At 39.7% G+C, this 15,633-nt stretch overlaps 1 protein-coding gene across 1 annotated transcript in view; it reads left to right on the plus strand.

The window, feature by feature from the left end:
- The window catches only part of INPP5D (inositol polyphosphate-5-phosphatase D), a 106,959-nt gene that overhangs the window by 85,462 nt on the left and 5,864 nt on the right, over positions 1-15,633 (plus strand). The window contains exons 16-20 of the mRNA XM_081954054.1: positions 1,727-1,940; positions 6,645-6,732; positions 7,392-7,541; positions 10,623-10,719; positions 13,603-13,719. Of these exons, the coding sequence (XP_081810180.1) occupies positions 1,727-1,940; positions 6,645-6,732; positions 7,392-7,541; positions 10,623-10,719; positions 13,603-13,719 (666 nt within the window). The remainder of the gene's footprint in view (positions 1-1,726; positions 1,941-6,644; positions 6,733-7,391; positions 7,542-10,622; positions 10,720-13,602; positions 13,720-15,633) is intronic.

The following is a 15,633-nucleotide window of genomic DNA, read 5'->3' on the forward strand; positions in this document are numbered from 1 at the left end:
GTTTTTTATAATCTGTTCGGCCCCACCTATCTGTTTCCTGTTCCTGTGTAAGAAATGTATTCTGATTGGTTGTCAGACTCCTGTGGGGCCATGCAGGGGCAACTCTCTAGGCTGTGTTTTGAATCGAGGTTTGGTTGAGTTTTCAGATGCCATGTGGTGAGTTGGGTAAAGGGCCAATATTATCATGCCTTAATCCCATCCCCCTGGAGCTGAAGGGGAAAATTCTTTATTATGTAAAGGGAGTGGCTTGGACATCTTAATGGCCCATTGGCAAAGGGGGATGGGCAGGAAGCCACAGGGAACTACTCTGTCTTTTTAAAACATGTTTTAAAGCTTCTCGGTGTATCTTGTTTTTATTGTAATTTCAAAGGCAAGAACCTTCGTTGCAGAAAATTTCTGGTCTTCATTACTGTTTTAGACAATATATTCTTATTTCTTTTATTTTTTTACAAGCACTTTTATATTTCCAGACCCAAATCCAAAAGGATATTATAATACAATTTTGCTTATAACACAGATCAAGGGATGAAAGTGAAAGATTTAATATAAACATCTGAACATGTGATGTACAATAGATAGTTAGATAGATAGATAGATAGATAGATAGATAGATAGATAGATAGATAGATAGATAGATAGATAGATAGATAGATAGAGCAATCCTATAAAATTTCTATTTGAAAGACGTTATCATTCATTTGGAACTTCTCCCAGGGACAAGGAACAAACCTCAGCTATATATGATATAAATGCAAAACGTTGACCCTAGTCACAGATCTCTGGATTTTGAGTGTATTTGTGACCTATTTTAGCCTACTTTTCTTCCATATTAGGTAAATCTTCTAAAAGGCCCTTTCCTATTCATAAGGACTAATCCTTTGTGTTCACCAGTTTCCACATTAGATCTTCAAATTAACGTCCTAGAACATCTGCAGAACTGTTCTGAGAGGAACACATAAGAAGCCATGTGTTTTGGCCTGAGTTTTGAGAAAAAATGATTCATTTTAAATGGTTACTATTTGATATTTGTTCATACATAAAATCACATACGGTATATTTACTTTACAGTGGCTACAAAAATCACTGTTTATAAGTATATTTTATATCTTTGAAATCCAACTTAAAGGGCTGAAGCTTAATGTCATTATAAATTTGAAGCCTAATAGTAATTGTGATTTGCAAGATCAAGAATTAATATATACACATAAGATCAAATTATTGCTCTGCAATGATTCCATAAACACAAATATACATTTGTGCTTAAGATTCTATTTCTAGAGTCTTAATTCTGAGCTCCTTGTGTTTGAAACAATATATATCCAGAATGGGTTATTTATGTTGTGCTTTGTCAAAGGGCCAAACTGCATGGCGGGGTGGGGTGGGGTGTTATCCCATTTCCATTATTTATATGCCATATAGTTCTGTTAACCACGTTCCACACAAAAAAGACTGTACAGAGATTTGCATATATTTCTATGGAAACCATGTGTTAAGGATCTTAAATTAGAATTTCGAGTGTGCTATCTTGAGTGGCGTAGGAAGACCTGTCATATTTTCCTTCTCTTCTCGTCCATGCAAGTACTGAGCTTCCTAATGATTTTCTTAACCGGAGTAAAATATTGAGAAGACAACCAATAAGTTCATGTGCAAATGCACTTTGTAAACACTCATTTAGGATTATAAGCTGAAAGTTACAAGTACTTTCCATTCTGCTGTTCACAAAGAGGAATAATAATCAGTTTCCCTTTGCTGCCAAGTTTTGTTTATTACGTTTTTTTTTTAAGTTTTGCAAATGTCTGTGGTATTGCTTGTGCTTTTTCAGCTGGCAACTAATTTTCTTTTCTAACACTTTTACAGGCTTTGTAAAGAGTCAAGAGGGAGAAAATGAGGAAGGAAACGAAGGGGAACTGGTGGTAAAATTTGTCGAAGCCCTTCCTAAGGTCAGTTGATAGGTTTTGTTTGAATGCAGCTTACATAATACTTGATTTAATTCATATACAATCAATGATGCAGATCAACCAGTGGATTTTATTCCCAGACCAATATCAGATTCATTGTAGTCTTACAGAGAGTCCTTAATAAAAGAGAATATGTATGTATGTGTGTGTGTGTGTGTGTGTGTGTGTGTGTGTGTATGTATTGTGTCACAACCCCTGGTATGCCAAATATGGGAGGGAACACTTTGTTTCCCTTTTCTGTCCTTCGGCTCACTCCAGGAGACCATCCAGGCAGAAAACCATATTTTTAATGTTGTCTTTGTTACATTTGTGTTGTATTTGTGCTGATAAATAAATAAAGGGAGCCTAGTATAGATCTATTTCAAGCTATTTAGCTCTCATCAGCTAGCCATATCCTTACTGGGATTTGAAACTGGACTGTATTACATATTAGGCAGATGTATTAGCCACTAAGCCACAGGCTCTCCTCCTTTATCAGCTAAGCCAGGGAAATAGGTATGTATTGTGTCACAACCCCTGGTATGCCCAAATATGGGAGGGAACACTTTGCTTCCCTTTTCTGTCCTTCGGCTCACTCCAGGAGACCATCCAGGCAGAAAACCATATTTTTAATGTTGCCTTTGTTACATTTGGGTTGTATTTGTGCTGATAAATAAATAAAGCTATTTAGCTCTCATCAGCTAGCCATACCCTTACTGGGATTTGAACCTGGGCTGTATTACATATATATTTGTTTTCGTAGATTTTCACGGGTGTAGGTATGCTGGTTTTGTTGTATTCGGGTCTTTTCCCGTGTAAGATTACCGTGTAATCTTACACAGGAAAAGACCCAAATACAACAAAACCAGCATATATCTATCTCTATCCCTATCTCTGTCTGTCTGTCTGTCTGTCTGTCTGTCTGTCTGTCTGTCTGTCTGTCTGTCTATCTATCTATCTATCTATCTATCTATCTATCTATCTATCTATCTATCTATATATCTATATCTATATCTATATCTATATCTATATCTATATCTATATCTATATCTATATCTATATCTATATCTATATCTATATCTATATATATATATATATATATATATATATATATATATATATATATGCTGGTTTTGTTGTATTCGGGTCTTTTCCCGTGTAAGGTTGAGATTGTCTTTGCAACGTTTCGGCAGGATCACACCTGCCATCTTCAAGCTGTGGGCTTAAAATGGGAACGGAGCTGCCGTCTTTCTGTAAGTCTTGGTGGGAGGGGATGGGGTGGTGGCTTTGTTTCAGTAAGTGGAATGATTGGTTGTGTGGTTGTATCATGATTGGTAGATTGGTGCTGATTGGTGCAGGTTGTGTGTGCATTGTTGTTTTGTATTTTAACGGCTTGGGTGGTGGGTGGTGTTCGTTTGTTGGCTAGGGCTGGTTTCCAGATGTTTGGTAGGCGGGAGGTACACGAAATCAACTTTGAAGGAGCCAGGTTAATCTCCAAAACAGAACACCTCCACAAGAGAATAATCATGGAAGCCATCGAAATAGAGAAACACCCCCACAGCATGAACAAACGTGATGATACCTCCCGCCTACCAAACATCTGGAAACCAGCCCTAGCCAACAAACGAACACCACCCACCACCCAAGCCGTTAAAATACAAAACAACAATGCACACACAACCTGCACCAATCAGCACCAATCTACCAATCATGATACAACCACACAACCAATCATTCCACTTACTGAAACAAAGCCACCACCCCATCCCCTCCCACCAAGACTTACAGAAAGACGGCAGCTCCGTTCCCATTTTAAGCCCACAGCTTGAAGATGGCAGGTGTGATCCTGCCGAAACGTTGCAAAGACAATCTCAACCTTACACAGGAAAAGACCCGAATACAACAAAACCAGCATACCTACACCCGTGAAAATCTACGAAAACATATATATATATATATATATACACACACACACATATATATATACACACACACATACATACACACACACACACACACACACACACAAAATATAATAGCATTCTCTTATTATAGGGAAAGAGTGCTGATGTTGATCTTCATATGCTTTCTCCTCCTCCATTAGACAGTACCAAACTCAACAACCTATCAAACAGAATTGTTGCTACTTGCCATGTAATTCTAAAAACTTAATCTGCAAGTAATTTGCTTGCATAAAAATTATCTGGAGCACTTTGAATTGTTTACATCACAATGAAGGGTCATCCTGGGTTATGGCTGTCTATACAAAAAGATGTGGGCCAAGGTTTCTGCCTTATCCACACCACATGGTCAGACACTTTCAATAAAAGCTTTCTCTCACTTGCCATCCTACAAACATATCATGACAAATATTTCTGCCATACAGTCAGCTGTTTTAAAAATGGTTTCTGATATGCCTCACAACTCTGTCCCGTTTCCAGCCCATCTTAAAGTCATTCTGGCTTTTCTGATGAGTTTTCCCTCTTATCCTGACACCAAAATGACACAGTTTTTGGCATGAATGCAATCTGCATGATTCACTGATCAAATAAATGCCTGCTGAGTGTCTTCTCCTTTAGTTCAACAAGATGTTCTGAATGATGGGGACCCATTTCCATCTCAGGCTCTTTCAGCTGTGACATTGAACTAACTCAGTGGTGGGCAACCTTTTTTTTCAACTGAGCCAAATCTCGCCAAAACCACGATTGAAATTTATTTTGAGAGCCACATTTTTAAAACCGAAAATACATAGGATGGTACACTGTTTTTAGTTTCAATAAACTCTGGCATTTGAAGCACGCAAGTCTTAAAGCTGTCAAGTTACAAGATCCTTGCATCCCTAACCCTTTAGGAAAAAAACCCCAAGGGGTCTTCAAACCTGACAGCTTTAAGACTTGTGGACTTCAACTCCCAGAATTCCTCCTCCAGTCATGTTGGCTCAGGAACTCTGGCATTGAAGCATGCAAGTCTTAAAGCTGTCAAGTTGCAAGACCCTTGCACCCCTAACCCTTTAGAAAAAAAACCCCCAAGGGGTCTTCAAACCTGACAGCTTTAAGACTTGTGGACTTCAACTCCCAGAATTCCTCCTCCAGTCATGTTGGCTCAGGAACTTTGGCATTGAAGCATGCAAGTCTTAAAGCTGTCAAGTTGCAAGACCCTTGCACCCCTAACCCTTTGGAAAAAAAAACCCAGGGGTCTTCAAACCTGACAGCTTTAAGAATTGTGGAGTTCAACTCCCAGAATTCCTCCTCCAGTCATGTTGGCTCAGGAACTCTGGCATTGAAGCATGCAAGTCTTAAAGCTGTCAAGTTGCAAGACCCTTGCACCCCTAACCCTTTAGAAAAAAGAAAAAACCCAGGGTCTTCAAACCTGACAGCTTGAAGACTTGTGGACTTCAACTCCCAGAATTCCTCCTCCAGTCATGTTGCGGCGATGTCATCTGCGTGGATCCATCTTCGGCTTTTTTCACAGGGGGCAGGGCTGCTGCTGAAGATGTCGACGAGCCCCTGCCGCCACAAGAACAACAGCTGCCTCCTCCTCCTCCTCCAACAGCACCACTACATTTGGAGTGAAGCCGCCAAAGCTCCCGCTGGCGCCCCCCTCCACTCGGAGCACTGCGTTACCCCTGCTGCCTTCTCCGCCGCCGCCATGCTTTTGAGAAGCCATGAGGCCTTTTTTCCCTGCTCCTGCCCCCCCGCCGCCTTCCTACTGGCTCCCGCGGCCTCATGGCTCCTCAAAAGCATAGCAGAGGAGGAGGGGGCAGGGTAACGCGGGGCCCAACTCAGGTGCTCCGAACGGAGGGGGAGGTGCCGCTGCCATAGGCGGGGGCACCGGCGGGAGCTTTGGCGGCTTCATCTCTGCCGCAGCGTCGGGTGCTGTTAGAGGAGGAGGAGGCGGCAGCAGATATTCCGGTAGCGGCAGGGGCTTTACTTTAGCTGCAGCGCCGGGCGCAAGCAGCTAGGATTGGCCACCCACAAAGGACCTCCTCCCCGGTCTTGCTTTCCTGGCGTCAGTCGCCCCGCGCTCACCAAAACAAGTCCGGGGAGGTCCTTTGCGGGCGGCCAGTTCTAGCCGTCTGCAAAGGACCTCCCCAGCCTCCGGCGCCTCTGACAGCAGAAAGCACTGCGCGGCAGTTGGAAACTGCTGCGCTGTGTTTTCTTGCCACCTGCGCGGGCGCGCAGCCGCGCACCTTAGAGGGAACAGTGGGAGGGAGGGGAGCGGGCGCCCGGCACACAGAAGAGCCGCATTAAAATGTCTAAAGAGCCGCATGTGGCTCATGAGCCGCGGCTTGCTGACCACTGAACTAACTCAACACACTATATTCTATATTTCTAAATTCCCAGCATTCAGTAGTTCTTTTATTTTAGGTGAACTATATAAAGTAAGTGAAACTGACTAAATTTGGAAAAATACATCCCTGCAGGTATGGGATCCAAGATTAGTTGTCAACTATGTATGTCCTTCTGCCAGTATAATTAATATAACAGAAAATAAGACAAATCATCAAGAGCAAAGGTACATATTTTGCACATATTTGACCCGGAAAAAAACAACTCTTGAAATCCAGAATTTATGTACAACGCATATAAGAGAGCAACTTAAGTGTAGATACTTCATAGAAAAAGATACCACACTGTTTACTAGTATTAGATTTCATAAATATATTTCTTCCTCTAGTTTTACTGAATTCTTGAGTTTTCTTTGCAGCTAACTCCAATTATTTCAGACCCAGAATATCTACTAGACCAGCACATTTTGATTTGCATTAAATCTTCAGACAGTGATGAATCCTATGGTAAGATTTAAAGAAATGTATGCTAATACCCCATACCATTTCAGACAGGTGGATGTCCATATTTTCTTTAAAACCTCCACTGGTGAAGCACCTATAACTTCTGAAGGCAAGCTGTTCCACTGGTTAATAGTCCTCACTGTTAGGAAGTTTCTCCTTAATTCCAGGTTGCTTCTCTCCTTAAGTAGTTTCTATCCATTCTTTCTTGTCTTGCCTTCTGGTTCTGTGGAAAATAAGTTGATGTTCTTTGTGGTAGACCCTTAAATACTGGAATACTGCTATAATGTCACTCCTAGTCCTTCTTTTCTCTTCTCTCATCAACCTAACCCATTGCTAACCAATTGATGAGCAGTTTAGGGTGAAAATGGAATCGCTCTACATCTGACCAACATTTAGTACCAGTGTCTATCTATCTTCTAACATTAGCCAGAAAAATACCTCTGGGAATTAATCACAACCATCATTACTCCATATGCTTCTACTGATATGTGCTTTGCACATTGTTTTGCATTCAGTATAATTCTATGTAAGTCTACTCTCCGAGTCTTAAGGAAGAATGTATAGGATTGCAATATATTCCTGATTGATTAGTGAGCAAAACAAAAACAAAAACAATTGCCCCTTGTTATCTGATAGAAATCAAGTCCCTTGCTGTTTTCTAGGTGAAGGCTGCATCGCACTTCGAAGTGGAGCTGCAGAATCCCAAGTCCCTATTCAAACTGTGTTAACACACCATGGAGAAAAGACAGGGATCTTCCAAGGTCAATTCAAGCTACAGACATCCCAAGGGAAACAGAGAGAAAAATTATATGGTAAGCTAGTACTCCAAGCCAGTCTTACTTTTGGCCAAGAAGGGCAATTGAGTCTGAAAGAGCTGTTTTTGTTTTTCTAGTAGGTAAAACCAGCCAAAAATGGTTATGTAAAAGAATGGGTTATATACTTTTTTCATAAACTAGTTCAATTTCAGACTCCTTCTATGGTGCTGGGAAACTGACCTGGGCTTGTTTAACACATCTGCCTAGTTCAGGATATAAACTTGGCTGCACCAGAAAACTAAGCTGTCGTCTGCAATTTATGGGGCAAGACCCATAAATGTTTGTGAAAGCCTGTGAGCATGTAATATCAAGGAAACATCAATGAAAAGATGTTCAGCAAACTGGCAGAGGGAAATATTTTTCTGTTAGCCATTTTAAATTCTAAAAAAACACAAACCTTTTAACTTGTGCCCATGACATCAGGAATATGTTGGTATGTCATGGAATAGACAAGTCCAACCTGGGCCTAATCCAGTAGTTTTAAATAGTTCGTGAATATCAATTTCAGCAGATTAGCCAACATTTATTTCAATAACAGGGCTTATTTCCCAGCAGGAAATTCATCTCCTTAGAAATAGTCTGTGTAGAGCAGGAGTGTCAAACTTGATTTCATTGAGCCCCACAACAGGGTTGTGCTTGACCTTAGGGCTGGGGTGAGGCTGGGGTGGCGGGGGTGTGGCCCACTCGACCTGTGGTGGCTCTGGCAGCATTGGGAGAATCCATTGCAGGAAGCCGTGGTGGTCGAAAATAAAACTTGGGGGAGCTGTGCGTGGCCTGACCAGGCTCCATTTTTGGCCACGACAGCCTCCTGCAGCCCTCTGCCAGCAAAAATGGAGCCCGAAGAGGCCGTGCTCAGCCCTCCCGAGCTCCATTTTCACTGGAGCTGTGGGCTAGTCCTGTATCGAGGGCGGCCCCGCGAGCCACTTCTAAGCACCCCATGGGCCTTGAGTTTGACACACCTGGTGTAGAGCTTAGGTATGGATGAAGCTTGTCAGAGTGATGACATCGGAGTTGTATACTCATTCTATAAAGACTGACAAATAGCAAATATAGGAAAGAAAGGAATTAGAATGATTGAAAAGATCATGCCATTAAAACAAGCATTTTTAGCAATAAAACATTTCTCATTATCAAAACAATGACCTTGGATACATAGAAATGTACAGGATCTAGTTTTAGATCTTTCCCTTCCTGCTTCCAAACAAATGAGAGAAAGGGTTCCCTCTGCCTGACTATCTATGATATAGATTTGTAATATGTTTCAATTGTGACACTATGGACAGAAAAAGGTATCAATACTTAGAAAAATGGTAAATAAAGTTTGAATTATAAAATACTGTACATGGATATATAGTTGATTTTTAGGTATGGGAACAGAAATATATGATAGAAATAAAGAATATATAAAAACAAATTGAATGCACAGTGAAGGAGTCAACATTGAGCAGGAAGGAAGAGACATTCTGTCATATCCCCTTGACTGCTCAGTGCATTCTGGATAAATACACAAGCCATGCTTGCTTGTGGCGAGGGATTAGAGATATTCAGTACTGGTAAAAGATGAGAAAATATCATACTTTGAATGCAAATTATACCATTTTATTAACCGAAATCCTTAATGATTTGTACTGAATGTTTGTATCCAATAAAAATAAGTATCTGAATTAATGAATTGAAGATTAAATAATTACAATTAATAGAGAATACACAGTGCATGAATACAAGTTGCACATACATGGCCAAAAAAAAAAAAAGAGAGAGAGAGAGAGAAGAGAAGCAGTAGATGAATTTTTGCAGCTTAGTAGAATATTTACAGAAAATTAAGATGCTAAAGTGGAAAGTTGTTAAAACATGAAAACAATGGTGGAAAGTAGGTGGTAATAGATAGTATGTTGCAATGAAATAAGTGAAAATGGCTGTGTATAAGAGCATCTTCTTTTGAGGGTGGTGTGGGGACTTAGTGGTGAAGGCACTTGTGTCTCACTCAGAAGGTTGAGAATTCAATCCTAGGTAGCAGCAGACATTCTCTCTCCGGACACAAAGAAAAAATATCTGCTTTAAACTCCATGTAGGCATCAGGAAGAACATCTTGCCAATAAACACTCAACTCCATTCAGTTGTCCCAAATCTATCCAGCATTAAGAGATTGTAGGATGGTAAAAAGAAAAGAAAAAAAAACAAGTTTCTTCCAACATTGTGACACGTTGGGTATGTTATAAAGAAACACACAAGTATATTTAACGCGGTCAAAATATATCTATGCAAAATATGAAGTTGAATGTGTGTGTGGTAAAACAAGATGAAATAAAAATATGAATAGGTGATGAATGAATGCGGATTGGATACAAAAGTGAAATAGCAAATCTGAAAGAACTGAGGTGGTTTTGCCATGTAAGAAGAATGAAACAAATATTAGTGAAAGAAAAGTAAATGGATCAAGAGCAAGGAAGGATCAAGGAAGAGTTTGAATGGAGTTGATGAGATCCTCAAAAAAGAGGTGAAAGTTTAAAGAACAAAAAAGCAATACATGAATTGGTGTGCAGATGTGTTAGAAGCAAGTATGCTTTAAAAGATAGAAAAGATATAGGTAGCATAGTGACTGGAATTGGTATAAAATAGAATTAGTTAGATTTCCTTGTATTTTCTTTTATCTCCTGTTTTTTATTTCATTTGCTGACTACTTACTCTTTTTCTGCACCGTGCATAATGTTGCTTACCCAAATATGGAATGGCCTGTGAGATACCCATGCTTCATCTGAGGTGAGATACCCATGCTTCATCTGAGATGAACGAGAAGTTGCACAGTTGGCAGTGATTAGCATCTGATTTCAAATCGCTTTCTTGCTTACCACTCTCCCAGGCAGCAGTTGGGTCTTCTCAGAGTTTAGTAGTTTTATTTGATCGATAGTATCCCAAATGTAGTTTTCTTATTTTCCTCGTACAGATCATCCACAATAGTTATTTGGACCTTACGTTAAATGTATACTTCCTGAATACTTTAGGTTATTTAGTTATGATTATAGCATTATAGAGGTATAAAGATGCACTGATATTTGATTTGGATCTATTTACCTTCAGATTTTGTGAAAATTGAACGAGATGAAACTGCTGGACAAAAGTCAATCAGAGGCTTGAGCTGTATAGACCACGCCAAAGAATGGGAACAAATCAACAAGTAGGTTGAAGACAACTAATTGTCTATATGCAAACATGATTGATACACTAAAGCAGGGATGTCATACACATCCTCATGGCAGCATCACATGATGTATCGGGACTTTTTTCCCCTTCGCTAAACCAGGCGTGGGCATGGCCAACATGATGTATTTGGATCATGGGCCAGGACTTTGACAGCCCTGCACTACATCTATATTGCACTATAGAATGCAATTGCATTACAGATTGCATTACAGTTTAATATTTTTCAAAATATTAGTATTTCACTCTTTCCCCAGTTGTAACCTTGGGCTTCGCTATAGATATAGTCTGTAATGTGATATACCAGTAATGGCAAACCTATGGCACGCGTGCCACAAGTGGCACGCGGAGCCATTTGTCAGGGCACACAAGGCGCTGCCCTGTCAGCTGGCCAGCATGCATGCGCGCGCTGGCCAGCTGAATTCACCTTTTTAAAAGCTATTTTTCGCCTTCCCCAGGCTCCAGAGGCTTTATAGGAGCCTGGGGAGGGCAAAAACAGCCTCCCACGCCCCCCCCAGAGGCTTCAGGGACCGTCCGGAGGCTTCCCTGAAGCCTTTGGAACGCTTAAAACGACCCTCCAAGCAACCCGGAAGCCACTTCCGGTTTGCACGAAGAGTGGTTTTAAGCGTTCCAAAGGCTTCAGGGACCGTCCGGAGGCTTCCCTGACGCCTTCGGAGCACTTAAAAACGACCCTCCATGCAACCCGGAAGCCACTTCCGGTTTGCTCGGAGGGTGGTTTTAAGCCTCCGGACAGTCCCTGAAGCCTCCAGAGGGCCTCCGGGGGGGCGGGGGGGGGCTCTTTTCGCCCTCCCCAGGCTCCTATAAAGCCCCTGGAGCCTGGGGAGGGCGAAAAAAGCATGTAAAAATGGGGGGTTGTCGCACGTTTTGTGCGTATGTGCACTGGGGGGTCACGCCTTGCATTATGGGTGCAGCACGCCCACACATGACCCCCCTGCGCTCCCCCCATTTGTGGCACGCAAGCCAAAAAAGGTTCGCCATCGCTGTGATATACTATAGATGTAGTGCAATATAGAGAAGTAAAGAACTAAGAAAGTTGTCTCCATGGATCCTTACCTGGCAGATAATAAAAATATAATGAAAAATGTCAAATATTTTTCTAAGGAAACCCAAGGTTATGATTGTAGAAAGAGTAAGATACTAATATTTGTAAAAACATTATACCCAAAATAATTTTTTTAGTATGTTTTAATGTGATCCGTGACATACCAATAATCTAGGATCATTTTGGTTGTTGATATACGTAGATAGTACAACACTAATTTTTCCATCTTGATCCCAGAACATTAATCATCTTTAATCATAGTGTTTTTGTAACTGTTATATCCCACATCTCAGTGACCTCAATTCAGCAATTTCAGTGTTCATCTTCCCAGTTTTTAGCAGTTGTTTGTCTCACAGCTGTCAACAAGAATAGTAGTATTTCTTTACATAATATGTTATCATTCCCACCTCATTTAACACTAATTATAAGAGAACATAATTTTTTTGTTCTGTAATCATGATGTATTCCTTAAAGACATAGTATCACAGCCATCTATTAATTTTACGTTCTCACCAGAAATGATAGAATCTGTCAGATTCTCTCAAACATATGGGGTTGATTTCTTTATAAATATAGTTTCTAATCATAGCATTAGCTATGAGTTTTAACAGAATTCTTTTCCGTTTTAAAGGAGAGTATTTTTAATTCCCAAACAGCATCCTATTCTCCTTTTCCTTCTAAATCTTTTTCTATGTTTATTTAGTGCCACTCAATCCAGTTTTCAGCAATAGTATTTGAATGATGGTTTAAAATGTTGCAAAAGGCTGGACTGATCCATGTTCAGATTCACCCCATCTAGGAAGTTCAGTTGGCAATTTTGCCTTGAGCTCCTGGAGGAAATGCAAGATATTAATATAATAATATGTACTCTACTAATAAATAGAATTCTTTTTTGGCCAAGTGTGATTGGACACACATCGAATTTGTCTTTGGTGCATATGCTCCTAGTGTACATAAAGAAAATTAAAATATATTCATCAAGAATCATAAGATACAACACTTAGTGATAGTCATAGGTGACTAATAAGCAACCAAATCATACCAGGAAACAAATAAAACAATATAAATTGTAAATATACAAGCAACATGGTTATAGTCATAAGTGAGAAGAGATAGGTACTAGGAAGGATGAGAAGAAGAATAGTAATACAGTCTTAATAATAATTTGACAGTGTAGTGGAAATTAGTTGTTTAGCAGAATGATGGCATTCGGGGTAAAACTGTCCTTGTATCTAGTTGTTCTAGTGTGCAGTGCCCTATAGCACATTTTGAGGGTAGAAGTTGAAACAATTTATGTCCAGGATGTGAAGGGTCTGTAGATATTTTGACAGCCCTCTTTTTGACTTGTGCGGTATACAGTTCCTCAATGGAAGGCAGATTGGTAGCAATTATTTTTTTCTGCAGTTCTAATTATCCGTTGAAGTCTGTGTCTGTCTTGTTTGGTTGAGTCAAACCACACAGTTATTAGAGGTGCAGATGACAGACTCAATAATTCCTCTGTAGAACTGAATCACCAGCTCTTGGGGCAGTTTGAGCTTTCTGAGTTGGCGCAGAAAGGACATGCTTTTTTGTTGACGTTTTTGATGTGAGGTGACCATTTTAAGTCTTGAGATAGGATAGAACCTAGAAACTTAAAAACTGGACATATATTTAGACATACTTGAGGCCATTCTTGCAAATTGCCAAGGTTGTAAGACTTCTAATTGTTTCATTGTTCACTGATGTTTTAAAAAGGCGATATGAAAATATTCTCTTTCAGAAAATTCAAAATCCTCTAACCTGTATTTTCCCTGAAAGGGTTACTATTTCCAGCAGGAGGCCCACTCATTTGGTAGCCAAAGAAGCAGCCGCCGTTGCTCGGTTTCGTGGAACTGCAGTAACTCTTGATGAGCCTTGCAGAGATGATATTGGACGGTAAACACAGAACTTCACTTTTGCGGAAGCTTCATTGTATATTTACATTTGTGTGGCTTCTTCTCACATGATGGGATTCATTTCTGTTATCTTAATCATGACATTTCTGTTTAAGGCATAATGCTTCAAAGGAAAGAAGGCTTAGCTCTTCTCTCTCCAGGTGTAATCCCATAATGTCAGTGATATATTATAAAATATGCTTTTCTTACTTCTTCCTTGCAAAAATGCAAGGAAATGTTTTATTTACTAGATTGGATGTATTTACTGTATAACCAATAACCTGAGGACTCTGAAACAAATGAGGTGTTTTGCTTCACTATTGAAGAGAGAACAGTATTTTTACAAAATAAACTTGAAAGCTGTACTAAATTATTTGTGGACACATATAGTAAGACTTTAGTTTTTGACTACTGGCTTTATTTTTTCTTTTGGTGACTTCAATTTCAGAATTTACAGTTGGCCTGGCTTTAATTACAGCTGGCACTGTCAAATTTTACATATTCTATATGAGTTATTTTTAGCAGGAAGGTCAGTATTTTGTAATCCTGTGTGCTTTCAAATGGCTTCTATCTTTGCCAATCAAAAACATTTATCTTCTGAATGGATTTTTTTTTTAATAGTAAGAAAAATAATGGAAAAAAGTGGGAAAATACAGGATGGTTAAAAATAAAAGATATTGTAATCTGGATTCTTGAAATAATTCTATGAGTTAGGCAGGACACTTATATAATACAGGACTCATCTGAAAACACTTATATGAGCTCTTATTCCATTAAAAAATTACATAGTATAAAAATAAAGGGTTATTTTAAACTGGAAGAAAATTAATTAAGTGAACAGATAGCATAATATTTGAATAAGACATAATCTTGGTCCTAGTTTTCATCTTATCCACTTTATGGCTGAACTGTCAGCAAAAGTTCAAATTTATAATATGAATGTATTTTACCTCTACCTGTGTAAGTTGAGGACTATAGGTAGTCCTCAACTTACGACCGAAAGTGAGCCCAAGAATTTCCATTGCTAAGCAAGACAGTTTTTAAAGGAGTTCTGCCCCATTTTACAACCTTTCTCACCCCAGTTTTTAAGTAGATCACTGCTGTTAAGTTAATAACAAGTTTGCTAAGTGATTCAGGGTTCCCCACTGACTTTGCTTGTCAGAAGATTGCAAAAGGTGATCACAGGACCCTGGGACACTGCGACTGTCATAACTATATACAAGTTGCCAAATTTTAATCTAATGACCATGGGGCACTGCAATGATTGTTAAGTATGACAAACTGTTATAAAGCCACCTTTTTTCAGTGCTGTTGTAACTTTAAATGGTCACTAAACAAATGGTTGTGAGTTGAGGACTACCTGTACAACTTGAGGCCCGAGACCATTTGTGGCATCCAAATGGGTTCAGCTCAGTGGTGGGTTTCCATTTTTTTTTACTATTGGTTTGCTCGCGCACACGACACTTCTGGCACACGACGCTTCTGCACATGCGCAGAAGCATCCGGATAGATGGGCAGAGCCTCCCATCGCCACCACTACCGGTTTGCCCGATCTGGGCTAAACCGGGAGTAACCCACCTCTGGTTCAGCTTCATATATAGCTATCAATACATTGTGAAGATAACTTTCAATGGGACACAAAATGAAATGAGAAAAACATGACTGAAAATATTTATACTATTTAATATTAATTAAAAATAGATGTACATGAAATGAAGTCGTTTTGTTTTTGCCTCAGCCAGTACATTTTGGAATACAGTCCCAAGAATGTCATCAGGTACAAATAGCAGGTACAGATTTTTAGCCAGGAAAAAGTTCATATCCCTAATGTATATCCCAATATACACAATATAGTACCCTACACAATATGTGGGCACGATATAGTACAACTGGCCAGAGAAGTACGATAAAGCTT

This window comes from Natrix helvetica (assembly GCF_964273705.1).
Source record: "Natrix helvetica genome assembly, chromosome: 5".
Classification (NCBI taxonomy): Eukaryota; Metazoa; Chordata; class Lepidosauria; order Squamata; family Natricidae; genus Natrix; species Natrix helvetica.